Source organism: Sceloporus occidentalis, unplaced genomic scaffold (genome assembly GCF_023333645.1).
Source record: "Sceloporus occidentalis isolate IW3139 unplaced genomic scaffold, rSceOcc1.0.p SCAF_51, whole genome shotgun sequence".
NCBI classification, from domain to species: Eukaryota; Metazoa; Chordata; class Lepidosauria; order Squamata; family Phrynosomatidae; genus Sceloporus; species Sceloporus occidentalis.
The window spans coordinates 3,196,261-3,219,075 of NW_028317031.1; the positions used below are offsets into that span (position 1 = coordinate 3,196,261).

The following is a 22,815-nucleotide window of genomic DNA, read 5'->3' on the forward strand; positions in this document are numbered from 1 at the left end:
GAATGTGTGTGTGAGGGGGACGCCAGAGGAATCTTGAGGGACCACCCAGTTATCATATGCATCAAAGTACGTATGATGGCTGGCGTTTCCCTTTAAGGGGGGGCACTTAACTAAGCATTAGTATTAAAAATACAGTTCTAAGCGCTCTGAAAATATTTGAGTAGAATCCCCTCCCCTGGCTTCTCATGTATGATTCTTGCAGTCTTATATTTTTCAATCCAGTGTTTGAGCTGAAAACTTCTCGCCCTTCTCATAGGAACAGCAACCTGAGCGTAAGGCCAAAAGGACTGTCATCCCTGGTGAAAAGAGGGATACCCGACGCGTTGAGGGCCGAGGTGTGGCAGTTACTTGCAGGCTGTCACGAGAACCAGGAATTGCTTGAAAAGTATAAAATGCTCTTCGCAAAAGTAAGGATCTTTTACTTGTTTTTTTTTTCTTTTCCCTGAAACGTGTGTATTTTAATGTTTATTATTGATAACCTATAAACATAACCAAATATGTCTGAAAAGGTTTTGTCATTTGGCTGGCTGAGGGATGCATTTAATAATTTCTGGTCACTTCTAATCATCATTTCCCATTAAAACTGATTTACAGTTCATTTAGTTCTCAGTGGTTTGTGAGATATGTGGGGGGGGTTTCAGCCCCTTGGGAACAATACCTGAAACAGCCCAGAAGTTTAAATACCCAAAGGTGGGATAAAAAACAGTCCACAATGGATAGTTTTCGCAAGTATTAACCCAGAGAAAACCCAGACACAAGGAGGCCATACTGTCAGGGTAAGGAAATAAAAGAAACCTTTGTGTGGGCTCCCCACTTGCTCACTAAAGTCCTGGGCACAGATCTGATGTGTACTAAGACGCAAACAAGAGACAGACAAAAATCAGCCCTTAATCCCATACGAAGATCTGCTGTCTGAAACACTGTCTGTCTAACTACTGTTCCCCCGTCCCCATATGTATAAATTCTAAAAGCAAAAATGTTTGGTGTTTTTTTCTTCTAAAAGCAGCTTTCACTTTGATTAACAAGATACGGGCACCCAGATGACTCAGGAACATATTAAGCATCCGATTCCTACCAGTTACTATCACTTTAGATGTAATATATGCAAATTGTGATGGCGTGGACTTCTTTAGGAGAATGTTAGATGTCTTTGACTTATTGTAATGCTTTAATCCATACACATAAGCCTTTTTTACTGCAAAGCGCAGGCGACAAAAAGCATATCCGTCTCATAGGAGTAATCACCCGGCGAAGAAATGGAGTTTGACATTCATCTGCTCTTTTGCCTCTTAGTGTTTTGTTTAGACAACAAACAAGCAACTCGGTGTCAGACAAACAAGAGTAAAGTGTGCATTATTTTAAATAACAAGGCATTGTGTGCACATGTGCTAATGGGGAGCACAATTATGTTGTTTCCCCCTGATCCTGTATATTGTGAAGCCCCTATCAGTCTGTACTACAGTGACAAATAAACCACAGAGTCAGAATATGCCATCCTAGTAAATGTTTTTGTAGAGAGCGGCTGCCAGTGTGAAGTATTGATTATTGCAAAGATATAAAAGCGTGCGGGTTAGTTTAAAACATCATTCAGTTTTAACATGCCGTGGCTGAACCCTTTCAGAGAATGCTTGCTGTTTGTACCTTTTGAGTGTAAGCTTTGCAGGTTCTGGTCATCATAGAGTTACTTTTTTTCCTCTTCTATATACGGCAAGCCAAAGGTCCTTTTTACTACAGGTTGTGTCGCCACATGCATTGTGCTGTGATTTCCTCATAATTCAATGTGTCTGTGAAGAAGCAGAGGAGAGAGGGACAGAGAAGGTCACAAGGTTTCTTGAGAAGCCGGACCCTGATTAATTACGGCTTTCCTCCGTTTCGAAGCAGCACCATGTCTGTTTTCTGGATACAAGTGCCTGATAGAATGGGGTTACTCCAGATGAGACTAGCTGAGAAAGATATATTCTGACCATTGCGAATGTAACCTAGCGGGGGACGCTGCATTGCAAACTATAGCGGTAATAGCTACTTAGCAGTCGCCAACAATGTAGGTTTGTGTTTTAATGTAGGTATGTGTTGTGTTGTTACATTAAAAACACATACCTACATTGTAACAACACAACACATACCTACATTAAAACACAAACCTATATTATAACACACACTTACATTAAAAACACATACCTACATTGTAAGTGTGTGTTATAATATAGGTTTGTGTTTTAATGTAGGTATGTGTTGTCATTACAATGTAGGTATGTGTGCCGTTATGCCCCCACCACACTCAATCAGTAATAGCCTAAACTGTTGAAATATGCTCTTACGATGAACATTTTCATTTATTTTTTTTTCCTTTAAGTTTGAAAGGGAAAATTATTGAAAACCAAGCAATGTATAGCAACTTCTCAGCTCCAATGCAACCTTGCCAGGCTCGCTGTATGTAAAACTATTAAACGCTAAATGCCCTCTGTATAGCAAAAGACAACATCTCGTAGGTCTGAAGTCTGGTATTTTTCCATTAAAATTGCAGTGTGTGCACCATAGTCTGAGTCAGCTGAGGTTTCCTTTCTCTTTCTATAATCAGTGTTAAAACTGGACTAAGGTAATTGATGTAGGCAATTAATTAGAGCATAAATTACAGGTAGGTATGCAAGGTAATATGTCATTAAAGCCGTAATTTCCCCATTATACATTTAAAAAGCAACATTAAGTAGTATGGGTTTTTTGTTGGGTTCACAATGATGCCAGTTTCAACAAACATTTTATTCAACATAAGTGGATGCTATAGCAATTAATAACACGTTTCATGGCGTTCTCAGACATTTAGACTAGGCGTGCTTTTGGAAGGTAACTCATCTTTTTGAATGAAAAATAACGGGTTGGGAAAAGGGTGAATTTTTCCCCCTATGCATTTGCGAGAAGAGCACCATGAACATTTAAAGGGACAATAGAGAGAGGAATGCTGTTACTGCGGTTCACTCCATGATTGTGTTTTCCAATGTTGATAACAGGCACAGAAATTGTTCAACTGTTCAAAATAGTAAGACAAAATACAGAGTCCGTAAATGTTTTTTTTAACAAATTTCCACCAAGCTGCTTTGCTGTACTGATAAAGTTCAGCAGATGATTTGGAACACCTCTGGTCCATGGGTGGACAAGTAAGTTTTCCGGCGGCTAGTATAATTCCAAAGCGAGCCTATGGAATACGATTGGTGGGATTCAAGTAAGCATCATCTTTCCGTGTCTGACAAAACAGGGAGATTAATAGCAGAAAATAGTATTACCTTTTCAAAGGTAATCAATTCTATGTTGGAAATCTATTCAACTGTTTAAGTGCCAGCTACTTAGGAGATGGGTACCAGGCAAACTGGTCTCAGGATGGCAGCTACCCATTTCCTACATATTGATAGTCCCTCAAACAAAAAGCAATAGCTAAAATACTTTTTTTAAATGGAGTAGAGCTGCCAGTTAGCTGATGAGCCAGCCGGCGGCTGTCTTCTCCACTCACAGCAGGAGTATTGTGTGTTCAACTACACACAAGACTTACGTTAAAGAAGAAACGTTTAGGCTTCACATTTAGACTTAAACTGCCAGGCTTCATCTACAGAGAAGAGAATGCAGCTGATCAGTCGGAGACCCAAGAGCAGCTTCTCCACGACTAAGGATTTTTAAAAATACAATTACTTAGTTTTTTCCCAGCAGTTTTCAGTGCTTCAAGCAGTGAAAACTGTTGCAAAAAGTTGACCGTTAAGGTGGCAGAGCTAGGCTCACAAGGTCAAAATTTGTTCAAACGCCCAGACCTGGAAAGCTTAAACACAATTTTACCTGCCTACCTGCTGCCGACAACGTACACACTGCCGTATCCTCACCACTAGCCTTCATGGAATATATGGCGTGTGTGTATATATATATATATATATATATATATATATAAGGACCAGCGCTGGAAAATGTTCTGGGTACACGTCAAGCCATGTTATTCACGTTTCTTTAAAAAAAAAAAATTGGTTATTCCCTTTAAGCGATTAAGGTGATTTGGTTTTCTAAATATTTTAACATGTGAAATGTATTATCTTCTGTTAAGGAGACTAATTATTCTAAAATTTAGGGGGGGAACCCCCAAAATGGCCTATTTTCTTATTTCTCCTTGGTTGTCGGTAAGTGTGCAGCTGGCTTATTGAAGCTTTGGCATCTCCCACCTCCTACATACTTCACCTGTGTGCTTCTCCTAAATGGTAAACGCTGCCGCTCCTGAATCAGATGTTTCATTTCAAACCATCTGAAACCGTTCCTTCATGTCTTATTTGACTGCTCAAAAATTCCAGTTGCCATAACAACTTTGATATTTCTTTATTGTTATGGCAACTGATGAGCTAAAAATAATATTAAGAGCCACTGTCTAAAAGCATTGGCATTCTCCATACCTTACTGTTCTTCTAACTCTTCTAATTTATATGGCAGCATTCCAAAAGGCAATGGTCGGCCACCATACCTGAACCTTAAAGAATTTGGACTTGTTGCCAGAAGATCAATTTCCAAACCCTACGCAGATTATTCTTTGCCCGCAAGCTCTATTTTTATGGAACATTAACTGGGAAAAAAAAGTTATCTTATGCAAGTAAAGTATTTTTAACAGCCACGATGATGATAGGATGATGCGTATTGTAAATACATCATAAGGTATACGAGCATCATAAAGTGTTCAATGACGGAGACCAAACATCTTTGCACAAACCTCTCTGTTGGTAAGAGGCGCTGAGAATGTGGATATGGATGATCCTTTCCTGGAGCGGCACTGTAGACTCTTCAGTTATTTTGGTACATATTTTGCACTAGTTTGGTTATATATTTTTGGTATTGACTGTTCCGCTTTATTTTAGACATATGTCTTACACAGAATCCTTGGCGTTGTCCCGTGTCTCAAACTAAATTGGAACATGAAAAATGGAAACCGCTTGAGTCCTTACATACCCGCGTTCAAGGTCAATAACGCATTTACCAGAGGTCTAGAGCATCATTTTGACATTATTGGCGTGACCGTGGAGTAAATGGCACAGATTATAAATGTTATAAATTATAAACTATCAGAAGTTAGTATAACAAAGTCTCGCTGCACAACAACTTAAAGGGCACCCTTAGTCACCATTCGCCAAACGGACACAGCAGCGCGTAAAAAGCAATAGTCGTAAGGTTACAGACAAGTAAATAAGTACAAAGTGATTCAGAAAGGGCAGGCGAGTTCAGTGCGTTGGTTCTGTTCTGCCATCTATGTGTCTGTCTATGATTAACAGATCCATAGTTAGTGAAGCCTTTGGAATGAATGTGCATTTTTAGAGTTCTTGTAATTTAATCACATTGAGATACTCCTTATGAATTATGTATGTGTGTGTGTATATATATAATATATATATATTGTGGCAGATTAAAGAAATAGATTTTTTATTTCCTGTATGATAGATATTCTTAGATATAGTTAGTGCGTAAGGTGACCAAATTATCTCTGGGGACCAGCAGTGATCGTAAACGAGTCATATAGTCGCTCCAAAAAAAATAAATAAAAAGCTACCTATATAGACTAGCGATGTCATTTAAACCATTTTCTCAATACAGTGTTTTTCTTTTATATACCAATGATATGTTCAACGGTTACCTCGTCATTGCCTTTGAGGAATATTTTGGAAACGGGGGATTCTGTTTGAATTTTTTTATGAGGCTGCTGGAGATTGTGACTGTTACTACCTAAAAAAAAATATGTATATAGCGTCGCCATATGCCGCAGCGCAGTACAATGCTGCTGTTCTGGATGTTCCAAAGAATACCTTTAAGGAGTAAAAAAAAAGTGTGGAAGACCAAATACAATGATTAGCTATTCTCATTAAAAAGCATGATGTATAAAAGGCTGACTAACTAGTGATTTTCCGATCCAAGGCTTTTTGTCGGGGTAATTCCCGTTAAAACAATTCAGACCCCCTTTAAACACGGGGGTCCTACCAGTTGTCCTTTCTTTCTGGTTCGTACTTGTCTGCTGTTTAGCTGTCTATCAATGTGTAGCCATTTCTTTTGACCCGTGGCTTTGGTGTGTATTCAGATCCAATTAGCCCGTCTTCATTTAATATTTAGGAGCGAGCCGTGTAGGAGTCTATTGATAGCTGTGTAAATGTCATACCGACTAATGGAGTTGGGAAGTAAAAGCCTGTTCTTTTTAAGTATAAAAACACTGTAATAGAATAGGTAATTTAACTTGTACAGGACCAACGCTTATTTCACGCTTAGGCTTTGAAGGGCATCTTCCTTCTTACAGACATCTTCAGGTTCCCCGATCGTTCCATCTACATGTTAACCCTATAAATGCTGAGCGTGTGATTCATGTCTCGCCTTTAAGCTGTGTTAAGGAGCGAACAGATTCACGGAGAGTGCTGGTTTCCAGTTCTTTGATACTATGGAGGAAAAGCAAGTGAGACATGATGGGGTTGCTTGGCAACAGAATGGTGGGTGGTGCTGCTTCATGCAGAAGAGTTAACCCTATATTAAGTAAAGTTGGTTGGTATATAAGGGTATGCGAAGTTTTGTGGGATGAGCGTGGCCACAGATACTTATAATGTGCATTGTCCTATTCTGCTTCATATTTACTATGAAAATCCCCTGCATAATACTCACACATTGAGAATGGGATATATTATACCTTGTAAAAGAAAATATAATTGACCTAAATGCAATGTTTTCCCGCAGCTTTAGTTTAAATCCAGCGCGTGTTTTTAATACCCACGCTTTTATGGTTATTGTTCTCGTATGTATAATGTACTTAAGATATACACGCATCATAACAGTATCTGTTTTATTCTGAAATTGGCACTCGAGCCCAAGTAAGAGTTGGATAAGCCTCGGTAATCAGAATTTACTAGTCCTGGTACTGGTGCAGTTTAGCGATAGATACTATAGATAAGTGAAACGGCTTCATTAAATTCACTTCGATTAATCGTTGAATTCCCTTGTTGTTCTTGCTTTTCATCCCTGCACGGGAAATGTAGAAGTGGCAGATTATTATATAGCTGCGGTTATGTACGATTAAAATGTCAAGGTACACCTCCCAGGTGCAAACTGAAACCTGCCATTTCTCCCTGTAACATTTAGATAATGGCTGTACAGTTTAAGCTATATGGTTTGGATCGTTTATAATTTCCTTGAATAAGCATCATATCCATTTAGTTGCATAGTAAGCAATCTATTATGTCTGTGCAAAGGTAAATTATGTTGGAAGCCGTCTGCTGCACGTTTTTTTTTCAGTGGTTGCACAGATTACGTTTTAAGGTCAAACCTATTCATGCACCTTTTTATGTATGTATTTTATTTCTCTGCTTGCCTGTTAGAAACGCACCCAATTAAGCTGATGACTTGTCTCTTTTGCAATTTACTAAATTCTACTTGAATAGATGGAATAGAATGGGATCTGAAGCATGGATAATGTATTTCTAAGAACCCAGCAGTCTCTATTTATAATTGTTTTCAGATTGACAGCTAGTAGGAAAGATGTTGACCCTACAGATGTGGAGAGGTGGTAGTCCTTGCATGGCTTTACTGTTGGCATGTTGCCCCTGGTCTTCCCCAGATCAGCAATCGCCCATTGTCATTACGCTGGTGTGTTTCAAACAGCCACAGCCCTTGTAATATCTATTCAGTACTGTTAGCGGTATCTTTCTCTGTGCGTCGTTCTAAGGTGGGCTGCCAGGATATGATGTCATAAGCAAAAAAATCACACACACACACTATTTATAAATTTATTAGTGCAAAAAGAGCGAACATTGCTAGGGCATCTTAAGCCTTAGGATGTAACGTTTTCGAAGATAGAAGAAGAGACACCCCCCCTCCCCCCGAAGCGTGAGTCCTGGGGGCATCTGGTGTATTTAAAAATGCAATGATGGGTTCTGGGCCGATTCAAGGCTCTGGTGGGCCCTAGGGGGTAGACTGTACCTGTGACCAGAATAATGCAGATAAATTCATGGAGAAACGCTTCTTTTTCTCCATGAATCTATCCCAAAAGAAAATGTCAGTGGCGCCCGGATCCCACGGACCCACTGGGTTCCGTGTAAAGGCCTGTGGGCCCTGGGCTTGTCCCCACTTTGTCCACTTATTAATGTGGCCCTGGATGAGTCTCCCTATTGCGACATATGATGATAAGCTGTTTGTTGTAGCAAGATCCTGAGGGTTCTCCTGCATTTATTAGAGAGTTTTGCCCATCTCGTTAGCTGCTCCTTGTGTTGGTGTTTGGGATTACACTCATTACTTCAGCTTTATGTAGAACATAATAGCAATAAGATCGCACCCTTTCCTTTATCTTCAAAGTATTAATTGGAGAATTATAGATAAGGGCAGTGGTGTCGGCATCGTGCGCTACCCCTGTAACCAGCCCATTGTCTAGCAGGACATCAGGGGCTATGTTCGTATTGGGTAAAAAAAAAAAAAAAAAAAAAAAAAGACGGGTTCCATTGGGATCAGTTTAGAAGTTTCAAAGTATGTTTTATCGTGTAAAACGCCATGTATACTATCCTTATAATAGTCAGCTGCTTAATGCACCTCTGATGGAGACTGTGAGCTCTACTGTGTTACCTGTCCTACACTAACATTACATGTAGGAGAGGCCACAACTTCTATCTACTGTAACAAGGTACTTTTTTGGCTCCATACAAGAAATGCTAACATAATTTTGGGTGTAATGAGAAAAAATAGATCTCTTTAGCATATTTGCCCACCAGAATATGAATCTTCCACATTTATGGCCCTTCCCTTTAATAGACCTGACCTGGACATAGCAGACACGAAGGTTTATGCAGCAGTGTATAGAAAAACGGTCTGAGGATTATTCTTAAATTGAAACAAATTGACACCTGTGACTTGCCTTCTTTTATCTTATCTATTTTGGGGAGATATAGAGGACCTTGCTGTCAGAAAAGGGTTAAGCAGCAGACATCCAAGCTGTGAATGGAAATACACAGAATTCATAGAACTGAATTAGTCGTGGAGCACATTAATTAGCTTTAGAGCTGCCAAAGAGATGCTGGAACTGCTAAACATGTTCTATTAACAGCCAAATGGCCAGGCAATTAGGAGCATTTCCTACAAATGCTGAGTATATACTAATGGGAATCTTTAACTTGGCAAAGTAAGGAAAGTTAAACTCCTTCCTCACTCTTGGCTCGGCTTAACCCCGACCTTCAGTTTGTTTGCTTAAATACTGTCTGCTGACCCGAAATACTCCTCTATGAAGTAAAAGATTTAGTATGAAACAACCAGTGCGCTTTATTTTTTTTTTAAATAATGTAAATCTTGATGTAGCAGTAAATGAGAGAATTTGTATTGTGTTACCAAAATATTTATCTCTGCTAATGGGGGCTGTCTTTTTATTGGCTTGGGATGGAGTTGTCACGAAACTGCCTTGTCAGGTATCTGAATAACTTCTACACGTTGGGGGCTTTTTCTATAGTGACTGCTGGCACCGCTATGATCCACGCAGCTGCCAGACTCGCCTAGCGCTAAGACTGGCCCTGAACCACCAGGCTAAAGCGCATCCTGGATCACTAGAGAGTCCTTATGCTTCACAAGCTGGGTCAGGCCCTTTTTTTTGTTGCCGCTTAGCTTAAGTCCCACCAATATCTGCTTGCCCATTTCTGTTTCTAGGGTAATTTAATATTTAGCAATGCATTAAGAATAGGACTGTTTAGGTTTAAAAAGCCATTAACAGCCATTAAGAATCAAAGTTTGGCTTCTTGTATAGAAGTTGCTGGTTGTTCAGAGGTGAACATTATTTGCGATAGCTGAACAACATCCGTGCGTATCTCTGCCCATCTCTGCCCATCAGCAGGCAAACGTTGCTGGCATAAGCTAGATGTGCTAATTTTCAGACAGGATTGATAGTGATGATCTATATAAGATCCTCTCGTATGGGCAAACAGAGAGTGACTTCAGGAACAGTGAGAAACTGTCGGTAACGGACAGCACCAGCTACCCAGAGAAGGCAGCTTGTAGCATCTATAGAATAGGATGTTTTCTAAAAAATCCAAGCCCGGTGTAGTAAAATAGCATTTTCCTGTAAAACATTGTGTGTCGTTCCTTCTGCTGCATTTTATGTTTCTTTTAGCATCCTTCGGGGATGTGGTTTACCTTGAAGATAAGGCTGAATTTACCAAACAGTGAGTAGTGGCAAGAAGAATTATTTCGCCTTTCCGCATTAACAGTTCAGTATGATGGACTTGCTCGGTCCTTGAAAGGGAAACCTGCCAGTAAAAGTTGGGGTTATGAATTTAACGGCTCTCAATAAACCTTCATTGTTTCTTTCGTGTATGAAAGAGACCCAAGCGATTCTTCTGCTCAGAACAGACCTTTGTTGGACGTTGATACTTAAATATTTTAGAAGGTTTTATTTATAGTTTTAATAAATTCCGCACTTTGACTTTTTTTTATGTACAAAAAATAATCTTGTCTGGAAAAAAAACCCTTTTACTTCAAAACTACACTTTTTCACTGCCAATGATCGCTTGGAAATTTGTAAACAAAAACGCCATCATATGTTACCATATAATAAAATACTTTAAGAAAAAAAAATCACTGTTTGAGATCAAACTCGTGATGCGTATTTACCACACAAGATTCTGTCACCTGAAATGCTCTGTTTGGGGACTTTGTGGGTCATGGTCTTGTTGGTTTAGCGCAGAGCTGTTGATAAGCCAGACTTCTGCCCACACAGAACCCCTTCCAAACATCTAAAACAATCTGAAACAATGCACATGAGTCCGATTAAACAAACTGGATATTTCCAAAATTCAGCAGTGACATATTTAAGTGACATATTTTGGTCCTCCGTAGAATATCAAACCCGTTCCTGTTAAACTAAATGTATTGGCTCGACTTCATATCAGGGTATTAATGTTTGGTTGGCATAGTAGGAAGGTGAATTCATCTGTGTGTAAAATATACTGTTCCTTTTAATACAACATAAACCCAGGGGTGAGAAAAGGGGCGACAGGCTTAGAGGTATACAGATCTGATGAGAATATTTATTTAATTCAGTGAGTTATTCCAGCGTCGTATTGACTTGAGAATGCTGGGATTTGTGGTTTATGAACAGCCGGAAGTAAATTAAATTGTTTCCTAATTTTGGCAATCGGGTTTGTAATTCATATATTACTCCCTTACTGTAATTGTCTGTTAATTGTTTTAGGGAAAATAAATCCTGTTGGAAATTAACCATTAGTGATTAGCCTGGTTCACAGACGTTCTCTATGAAACCCTTCCGTGCCGCTGTGGTATAAGCAGTATGCCCTTGTTGAGTAGCGAAGCCATGAACCTTCGTTTCTGAAAACTTGTCGCTGATGTCGTAACTTAGTTTAAGATTGAAATGTTTTTTTTTAATGTTATACAGAGATTTTTTTTAACCTTGCGCGGCTACGGCAAACACTTTCCTGCATCTATTGCTTAAGCTTGTTTTGCAATAAAAGTGCATATTCTGTTTATTGTGTTTAGCTGACCTGATCCACGCCAACGCTGGTTACACGTGACTTTTATCTGCTGCGGTGGAAACAAAGTCCCAGGTGCAGCATCCTATCCTTCATTAATGTACCTTTCCATCTTAATTTGCATGTTTTTCATTCTTAATCCCCAAAACAGACTCATAACAAATTCTATTGATCGTCACTAATCTTTATGACTAGGAACAAGTGAAAGGTGTTTTTTTTTTTTTTCTCCCCTCTCTCTCTCGCTATGGTGCACTCATCGACCTGCTTTACCCAAAAATATGTCAGGAAAAAATGTTTTCTCTCATTTGATATTAAAAAAACCTGAGTAGCGATTTCCTCCTACAGTCACATGTGTTAACGTGTGTGTGTGCTTACTGAGCTGTAATGAGAAGCCGTGTCTATTTTTGATGTGGAGGTGCAAAGTTTTGCGCATCCCTAACTGCCCCATTGTGTGCCATCATCTGTTTTTGTAAACGGCCATTTGGTGTAACCAATACAGGTTGTTTAAAATGCATCACGCTATGCTAATATGACAGCGTGCATCAGCATCTCAAAGGCAACGTAAGTTGTTGATAAAAAGCAAAGCCTGACTGTAAACATCAAAAGAGAATACAAAGGGAATCATGGACAATACATTTCCATTATACATTCAAGAGGGGGGTGAGAGGCGGCAAATGTATGGAAGTAGAGGGAGAAACCGAGACCCCCAGACACAGCTAATGGCCAATAATACAATAAAAGTGTTAGGTGCAGATTGACCTTCTGAAACACATCTAGTGAATGGCCTCAACGTATCTATATCCTAAACCTGCAGACCCCAAAACAGGCTTTCAAAGGCGATCCCTGACTTTTTACCCATCAGCTTTATCCGTAGAACACAAAGCGTTGAAGTTTCCTTTTATTTCGATTTGCACCCACCAAGTACACTATGAATAAATCATTTGGTTTAGTAGGTGGGTTAGCCTTTGAAACAGTTCTGTGTTAGCAGTTTGTTTCGTTATTACATAATGTGTGTTCATGCCATAAAGAAATAGTTAAAGCAGTAGCATGATGCTTCATCACAAAGGAAATGTTGCATACTAACACCAAATGGCCATGCCAGCTCCTTAGAATGATCGGTTTTCGTTAAAGTGGATGCTTTTTTTAATTTAAACTTAAATATTGTACTAGGGGGAACTGACATTAAGCAGTTTATTTCTTCTGTATGCAGCAACGCATGACTGTAACATGTAGCTTCCACAATACATTTTTTGCTTTGACACATTTAACCCTTTCAGTGTCACAGAAACAGCAGCACTCTGCAGTTAGTGGGGTGACACTCTGGTAGAAAAAAAAGACCAAGCTCTCCTTAACCCTTTATCTATTATATCTACAATATCTATTTTTCACTTTCCAGACTTCAAGTGGGTTTGACCCTCCTAGAAGAAGCGTAGATCGATAAATCTCCCTACTAATAGACTGGTTTGTGTAAAGGATTTGCTGTAAAAAAGTTGCCTTTTGCCTGTATTACGTTGTGTTCGGTACATCCAAGCTGCAGGTTTCCCTTCTCTCACTGACAGCCCATATATTATCTTTCCTTTTTTTAGAAACTACATCAAGTTGTGTTTTGTTTTTTTTTTCCCTTTCGCTGTTTAGCACTGCTGTTTTATTTTAATTAATAATTAATACATCCTTCCGTGACAGCAGGGCTCACATTACTGCTAACTGGCTCCAGCTAGTGTTGTTTGTAGTGTAGTTGTGCTGTGTGGCTTTTGTTTCACTGGGATACACGCTAGCCGGAGGCAAAGTCTGTGTCCTGTTAAATTGTCTCAGCTGAAAGCTTTCTAAACCTCAGCATTTGAGAACTTGTGGCAACAAAGCGGATGTTCTAACGGAATCATATCTTCCAGGGTGCTAAGGTGAAGGCATATCTTTGTGTTAAGACGTGTATAATAATTAACAATATAAACACATATATTTGTGTATGTGTGTAATATATATATATATATATATGTGTGTGTGTGTATGTATATATGTATGTATATATATATATATATATGTGTGTGTGTGTTACACAATGTTACTCTGTGTGTGTCTTGGCAACTGTTACCTAGTGACAGTTCTAGATGGCTGTGGCCATTGGCTGTGCTGTTGATTGGGACAGAAAGCCCGAGTCACCTTTCTGATGTGGAGCTCTCCTGCATCAGCCTATGCAGGGGAGAGGGGGTGGAGAGAGGATGGGAGGAAAAGGAGGAGGTTTCGGGGAAGGAGGGGGAGGAGCAGGGGGCTCAGGTGCAAGCAGTAATACCGAGAGTGCGAGCGAAAGGGACACTGAGAATGTGAGAAATAGCGACAGCCTCCGCGCAAAACAGCATCTCGATAAGAGGACTCCGGTACCAATCTGACGGCTCAGCTGGAAACAGGCAGCCTAGGTGAGAATGCACTATAATAGCTGTAATAAATAGAAGGAGCAGAGCATTGGAGCTAAAGCTTCATAGTTCAGGCTGGTGGGGGAGAGCGAATGTCCGTTCTTTTTGTTTTACTCGTTTTAACACCTGGAGAAAAAGACAGAACTCCTTTACAGGTGCCGGCTATGGAACGTAACTTGGGAAAATATATGGGGGGGTTTTAAGGGAAGCTGCTGGCGCTCGAAAGCTCTGGCAAACATTCCTTTAGACGTTATCTCAACTCCTTTCACTCATCTTCTTAACATATGACGGTTTACATTTATTTAGAACAATAAAGAGGGGTTACATCTGCCTAACTTTAATTTACAATCCAAGATCAAGTAAAATGACCTTGGGCATCCTTTTATTTGGGGTGATTCTTTCCATGTTCTCTCCAGCAGGATGTATTGATTTTGAAGTCTTCCTGTCTTTTTAGGAAATCTCGTTGAAATGGATGTATTTCTCCAAACGAGCTTTTACTTAGAAATGCTCAGTGACATACAGCTTCAATTTAACCTTTTTTTATGCATAGAAGATGGGAACGGCTTCTTCGTATTATAGATCAGAGATGGAAATTTCTTAATATGCAAGCCCACACAAAGTGTGTGTTTGTTTGGTTTTTTTTTTGGTTTTTTTTTATGACAAAGAAGCTATTAACCATCAACCAGAGATGCCTAGTCCTAGAAACATTGTGCCTGTGAGCTTAAGGGGAAATGTCTCAATTATTATTTTTTATATTTTTGCAGATTATTTTTGGATTATGCTGTCGATGTTTGTGTTCGGGGGGGGGGTCAATTTCAAGGTTGAATACATGCTAGATGTTATCATTCCCTGCCAGTTTGCGTATCAACTGTGCCACTCTGATTGTAAAGCGCTACGGAATCTGCTGGCACTATACAAATAAATGTAATGTAAATGTCATGTACCAGTTCATACGGAGACTAGTCTGATTGGTGGTAGCAGGGTTTCTATTTTAAGATTCCACCGAAGAAAATATTGGGTGGGACATTATTAATTGGGAATCTGGCATACCATTTGTTGCTAACCATTTCAGTGCCAGGGGTGTGGAATATAAGCCACAACAAGGCTTTGAACACTGCAGTTGCACTTAAAGAGTTAATTAAATCTTATTTAACCCCCATCCCCCATTGTTTTAGAACACTAAAAGGATTGCCATCCTGGATTATGACTTTCCTTTGTTAAAATGTGGCTGCTGATTCAATGCTTTCAGAAGGTTTGTCAGCTCTGCAACACTAAAGACCCAAAATCATCTATTTAACCGTTAGAATTAATGTAAAATAACTTAGACACAGAATTTAATCTGATGTATCTTAGATTTTTTTTTAATATTGGTTGGGATAAGAAGAATAACAGTTTGGTTTTCCCATTCTTTCTACTCCATTTTCTTCTGCAGATACAGCTGGGGGATATAGAGGTATCTGTAAAATATCCCATGATTTTCCTACTTGGGTCTGAGATGTTGAGATATTTTAAGATCCCTCTTGACTTCCCCTCCCTCTTATTCAAATTTACGAGTCTAAAGATAAACCATCTCAGGGGAATGAAACAACCACCCGTCTCCCGCCTATTCATAAAGCGAAACATTGCCCGCAGAAAATGTTTTCATCAGGGTTTTCTTTCTCTCCCTTTCCCTTTTTTTTATTATGTATTTTTAGTTTCCCTCATCCATGGTGCAGGATACGGAGTCTGTCCTCTTTAGCAGCAGTGCTTTGTGCTTACTAAGAATGGATACAGAGAGCCCAAGAGAGACAACCGGCGGCCTCTTTTTGTTTCGTTCTTCCAAGTCTCTCCTACATGCTGTGTTATTTTTCCCTTCCCTGCCTTTCTTTGAGATGCAAAGGTGAGCGATTATTGGCAAAAGGATTCTGTGGATTTTTTGAACCTGGTATGACCGACTACGGGAAGCAGTCTCACTGATGGAACAGAACACCAAAGGAGGTCACGAGTCTCTGAAGTGGAGGGTATCCTACTCGGTTTTAAGATCCACATTCCCAGTGTACGGTTTTCCAAGGTGTCCTGCAGTTTTCTACCAGCTGACTCACAGGGCAAACCATGAACCAGTCACAAGTGATTGACTGGCGGGCATTGAACGACAGTGGATTGTTATGGAATGCATCTGACTATCACCTCTGCCCATTGGGTATTGGACACTACAACTCAGTGGACATATGCATACTGGAAACAACCGTTATTGTGCTGCTAACCTTTTTAATAATTACTGGTAATCTGACGGTCATCTTTGTTTTTCACTGTGCACCCCTACTTCACCATTACACTACCAGTTACTTCATCCAGACCATGGCGTATGCAGACTTGTTGGTGGGAGTGAGTTGTTTAGTTCCCACCCTATCACTCCTCCATTATTCAACTGGAGTTCATGAATCATTGACATGTCAAGTTTTTGGATACATCATTTCTGTCCTGAAAAGTGTTTCCATGGCTTGTCTAGCCTTTATCAGTGTGGACCGCTTTCTGGCAATCACCAAACCCCTCTCCTACAACCAGCTAGTAACTCCGTGTAGATTGCGTCTCTGCATTGTCCTCATTTGGATCTATTCGTGTCTGATCTTCCTGCCGTCGTTTTTTGGTTGGGGTAAACCTGGCTATCATGGGGACATCTTTCAGTGGTGTGCCATGGAGTGGCATACCAGTGCCTACTTTACTGGCTTCATTGTGTGCCTGCTTTATGCTCCAGCAGCGCTGGTTATTTGTTTCACGTACTTTCACATCTTCCGCATCTGTCGGCAGCACACCAAAGAAATTAGTGATCGGCGAGCGCGCTTTCCTAGCCACGAAACTGAATCGGCTGGTGAAGCAGGACCAGGCCACAGCCCTGATCGACGCTACGCCATGGTTTTATTCCGCATCACCAGTGTTTTCTACGTGCTATGGCTCCCATACATCATTTATTTTCTGCTGGAAAGTTGGCGTGCACTGGAAAACCCTACGCTGTCCTTCCTCACCACGTGGTTGGCTATAAGCAATAGTTTCTGCAACTGTGTCATATACAGCTTATCCAACAGCGTTTTCCGCCTTGGCCTAAGGAGACTGTCTGAAACCATATGTTCTCCATGTTTGTGTTCTAAAGACAAGCATGAGCGGGACCCTAAACCCCGGAAACGTGCAAACTCCTGCTCGATTTAAACACAGCAGAGAAACTGCCAAGCGTTACGGTCATATCTGCACAGGCCCCCGATGCTGCTTTCTCTACAAAAGGTTTTCTTAAAACACCTCATTTTGACTATGAGATTGAATTTGTAAGAAAGACGGAATCTATAAACTTTAATGAAAAGGAAGGTTCAGTGGGCACGGGATTGTGCGCTCCCCGGTTGGAAATGAGTCATTCAACTGAAAGGGGCAGAATATATGAAAGATGTGTTAGTTTATGATTATCCAATTAATGTGTGGTTTTGGTTTTTTTTCTGCCAAAATATCATATATCTCATAAAAAGGTCATTCCCTGCAGCCACAGCTAATTCGACTCATTTCCTCTGTCAGTTGTGTGGAATCCACACCGTTGTCCTTAGCAAAGCTTTTGTTATTAATTAGGAAACTGCTATGTAACAACAAGCTAGAAAAAAAACTATTTGAGATAATGTGAAGATGACCAAATTCCTGTTTCTAGGAAATTCTTTTTTAGTCTTGTATTCCATGTGAGTTTTATAGGTGAGTATTATCGGTGTCTGTAAGGTGAAGACGATCAGTGCATTCGCCTACACCAGTGTTAAAAAAAGAGGGCCAAATATAGATGACTGCATTTGCTGGGGCGCCAGACCTTATATACTTTATTATATAATAGTCTGGGACCTATAGGATTTCCAGGTAGACTGGGGACCAAAATAAATCCTGATAGTTGAACGATGTTGACTTACACGCTAAAATGTGAGTGTTATGTGACTGTTCAAAAGGTTGCAAGATTCCAAGGTGTTAATTAGGAATTGTGCAACACTATGTGTGTTGTCTCATATGAAAGTATATATATACATTAAAAAATAATATATGTATATCATTGGAGACATTTGACATTATTTATAAAAGAAATGCATTAGTTCTTTAGACAGAGAGCCACACAAAATATACGTATGTGTTTTCTTTTTATAAACGGCGATATTTATAACAAGAAAAATGGGTCAAACTAAAAAAAAATAAAACAGAAAAATAACCGAGCAGTCCACATTCAAAGTAATAGAATGTTCCTGCTTACTGATTCTCATTTAAAACTTTGGCCCGGAAATGATCTTTATTAATATGGACCAGTGGGGTTAACTTTAATGTTTACTGTTAGTGTGTCCACATAAGACAGGAAGGTTGAAATATGCTTTTCAGTGTGTATCACGGAGCCCAGTTTTCAGACTAGAGAAACAAGAATCAATTGCTTGTCATATATATAGAATTGTATACACCTTACTTATTGATCGCTAGACTAATAGCTAGAAAAGCTATGGAGTCACTGCCAAAGAGAGAGGCTGAGCAGCTTCCTTCTGCCTTTTGTGAGGTCGGGCAAAAAAGGCTTGTTCTAGGGTTAGTAAAACATTGACCTTTCCTTTATATATTTTTAATGGAACATGTGGCGGCAGCGCCACCAATGTAAAAAAACAAAACAAAAATAATAAAAGAAATGCAAAAATAGTATAAGCTCAATTAACTTCGCTCACTCTGTGTTCATCTAATAAGTAATCAGAACATAGTGTGTAGTGGGTGATGCTGTTGATGCCAGTTTTATGTGCACATATATTAAATGTATATAGATCTAGAAGTAAGTATATTCACTCATGAGGAAAGTGTGCTGTAACCTTTTTTTAAGCAGCATTAATCACCTTGTTGACAATCAAACCTGATCAGGAACAAAAGATGCAGATGTTTGGCTGTTCCAATTTTGGTAATCCATCTGTTTTTCCATATGTGGCTCTTGGTAATGATGGGAGTTATAGTTGGAATACAGTAAATCTACACGTTTTTAACGGTAGAATCCATCCATCATAGGTTGGGACTGGCCATCTCTGGGATGGTGGCAGATTGGGTAGAAGTATTGATGCTGTCGCTCAAGCAGCAGATCGAGTTTTGCATTTGCGTCCGCTAGCTTGATACATGCAGTTGCACATGTGTGTTACGTGTGTCTGTGTGTATCCAGCCAGCGGCCAAATTTATGTAATTTGGAGACCGCTGGCCTTAGAGTGCCGGTTCCGCTTTGTCATCCCCAGTTTGACCCTCAGCCATCATATGCACTTTAATTCATATGATGGCCGGGTGTTACCTGACAATCGTCCTTTTGGATTCTGATGCAGAGTATTCATCAGAACTCTCTCTTGATTTTGTCTCCTGCGCCCCCCTCAGCTATGTGCCTTGCAGGAGATGCCGTCCATCGAATGTGTCTCCCGCTCAGCAGTGCGCACGTGCCGGATAATTACCTCCAACAAACTGGCAAAAAGGTCTAACAAGAATCCTTACACAAATGCACAGAAAGCGCTCCCAGTGATTTCAAATTTAAATGCCCATGATCTGCTTCTTTAAAGAAAGGATAAGATGGTGCGCTGCAGCTCCGGAGCCTCAGCGTTTTATCAAAAGGAATTTTTTACATTTCATTTTTATGATTCCAGGTAAAATAATGCACATGAATGTCATTGTAAAGTACTTTAATATGCATTATTTGCTGCTGGGCCACAGAGGTATCTGTTTGAGCTCTGCTAAAGAATCTGTATTGTTGCTGTAATTAGTGGGACTATGGGGGGGTCTATGGCCAGGGTGCTGAGGTGTGAGACTCTGCGTGACTTGTATGGGTTCAGGAACCATTTTCTGGGGACGGAGTGTATCAACCTCCCGCCCCAACCGACACACACACACACACACACACATCAACCTCCCGCCCCAACTGACACACACACACACTCATCAACCTCCCGCCCCAACCGACACACACACATCAACCTCCCGCCCCAACCGACACACACACACACTCATCAACCTCCCGCCCCAACCGACACACACACACTCATCAACCTCCCGCCCCAACCGACACACACACATCAACCTCCCGCCCCAACCGACACACACACACACTCATCAACCTCCCGCCCCAACCGACACACACACACTCATCAACCTCCCGCCCCAACCGACACACACACACACACTCATCAACCTCCCGCCCCAACCGACACACACACACACTCATCAACCTCCCGCCCCAACCGACACACACACATCAACCTCCCGCCCCAACCGACACACACACACACTCATCAACCTCCCGCCCCAACCGACACACACACACTCATCAACCTCCTGCCCCAACCGACACACACACACTCATCAACCTCCCGCCCCAACCGACACACACACATCAACCTCCCGCCCCAACCGACACACACACACACTCATCAACCTCCCGCCCCAACCGACACACACACACTCATCAACCTCCCGCCCCGACCGACACACACACACACATCAACCTCCTGCCCCAACCAACACACACACACACTCACACTCATCAACCTCCCGCCCCAACCGACACACACACACACTCATCAACCTCCCGCCCCAACTGACACACACACACACACACATCAACCTCCTGCCCCAACTGACACACACACACACACATCAACCTCACGCCCCAACCGACACACACACTCATCAACCTCCCGCCCCAACCGACACACACACACATCAACCTCCCGCCCCGCCCCAACCGACACAGACACACACACACACATCAACCTCGTGCCCCAACCGACACAGACACACACCAACCTCCCGCCCCAACCAACACGCACATCAACCTCCTGCCCCAACCAACACACACATCAACCTCCCGCCCCAACCAACACACACATCAACCTCCCGCCCCAACTGACACACACATTAACCTCCCGCCCCAACCGGCACACACACACACACGCGCACATCAACCTCCCGCCCCAACCGACACACACACACACTCATCAACCTCCCGCCCCAACCGACACACACTAATTGTAGCAGTGGCACGTACTACCTTGTTTATTGCCTCATGATCGCTACTCTTGTGGTGTCAACAATGGTGTTTGTAATTCCTATTGGCCCATTGCAGTAGCCAACATGTAGGAAAAATATGAGGGGTTAATTGTATTTTTCCTGGCACTAAATTTTATAATAAATAAAACTGTAATCTTAAATAGATTAGTAGAAATACCAAAATAATGTAGCTAGTGCAGTCGTCTTACTCCTTAGCAAGCCTTGTGGGCCATTGGTGTTATGCACATAGCCTGCCCCTATACACACAATTCTGTCATAACACGTACGTTTGTGAATATCGTATCTATATCTTAGACTGCAGCTCTGCACGTAAAAATGCTAGTGGCAGCAGCCGATCTCGGGTAAAAAAATCATCTGTGTTTTAGTCATGTCTTTTTTAAAAGTCATCTTGCGGACTCCAAAAATAGAGCGATCCAGTAAGAAGTAAAAGTAGACTACATGGTCATTTTCTGAACACGCGTGAGTTTCTCTGTCTGAAATATTTTAACCTTTTTTCCCCTTTGATCTTTACTTTTGCTAGCATTTCTGTTATAATAGTACAGATCAGTATAGTGCAATGGTCCAAAGGGCAGCATATTTTTAGAAGGGGGAGGTAGATGACTTAAGTAAATTATTGTCTGTACAGTAACACTTTCAGTACTGTGTGCGCTGATGCAAAGAACACTGTTTTAGCAGTACTCTTCACTGTACTTCTGTGAAATGCTGAAAATAAAAATATTTTTCTATAGTGATTACTAGAATATTTCCGGCGTAGAAGACCGTAACGTATAATAAATTTTCTAGCAACTATTCAGATGTGTAGAATGATTGTTCCTAAAGTGACGGCCATCAGAGGTAGATGCTGCCGATTCTTTGGAACAACGCATTTGCTTGCAAATATTTAATTACTGGTGTCCGGTTTTGAAAGGCATTGGAGTCCTATTAACCTATAGAGAGGGGCCAGTAGTACACTGGTTTCTAATTCAAAGATCTCACCTATAATGTCAATCCTTATTATTTTATTTATTCTATAATAATATATCCCTGTTATCAGAGATGCCACCTGCAGTATATTTGTTTGCTTCCATGTTTTGAGGAAGAGTGTGTGACATTACTCTAGAAAAGTTCTTTCTAAGGGAAGGGCCATGAATCGTATTCCAAAGTATCCCAAAATATAGAGTCCTACAATGGCGTTTCAGGTTGTGGTTTAGCCCACTTCACAGGTAATTTATTCTGGCCTCTTGTTTGTGGGCCAGAAAGGTGTGCGTCCTACTTTCTCTCTTTGGGCACCTAGAGAGTTAAACTAAGCTTCAGGTACCATGTTATTAACAGCCTGAATGATCTTGTAATAATACCTGATGGTAACTGAATACCGTAGTGTTGTATTACATAGCAGTGACTTTGTAACAGGTTATTAGACCAATAACAGCTATAAAAGAGGCTGATCTTAAAATAAGAATGACTTGGCTAAGTTAGAGCACAATGGCCTTTTCTCTATTCTGACTGGGGTGAACTCTGCCCAAAATATTAGTTGCATAGACCCATCTAACATAAGAGCTCTGCTTACATATAGCAGAGAGGCTTTTAATGTATAATGCATTCAAGGTGCTAAGGTTTATTTTTGATGTTGCCAGCTCTGCTTACACGCACAAATGTGACCAGGTTCTGATATCCCTTAAAGGGAGCGTTGTCAGGAGAGTTGTGTTTCAGCAACTTGGCGTGTCTATACATTATGAAGGTCAAACCTTCTTCTATAGGAAGAGCTTGACCCTGTATAATACCCTGTATAGTTACATCAGTAAGGGTTTCTTCAATGTCTCCGTACACGCTGAATTAGGCATTATATACAGGGCTAGCTCAGCCTTCCTTCC

At 40.8% G+C, this 22,815-nt stretch overlaps 2 protein-coding genes across 2 annotated transcripts in view; both read left to right on the forward strand.

Moving 5' to 3' along the window:
• Positions 1 to 22,815, forward strand: part of LOC149288449 (rab GTPase-activating protein 1-like) — a 115,728-nt gene that overhangs the window by 18,623 nt on the left and 74,290 nt on the right. The window contains exon 12 of the mRNA XM_089491639.1: positions 257 to 407. Coding sequence (XP_089347765.1) covers positions 257 to 407 — 151 coding nt within the window. The remainder of the gene's footprint in view (positions 1 to 256; positions 408 to 22,815) is intronic.
• LOC149288450 (G protein-coupled receptor 52-like) lies at positions 16,001 to 17,092 on the forward strand. Its single transcript, XM_089491789.1, has one exon. It carries the CDS (start codon positions 16,001 to 16,003, stop codon positions 17,090 to 17,092), a length of 1,092 nt encoding a protein of 363 aa, XP_089347915.1.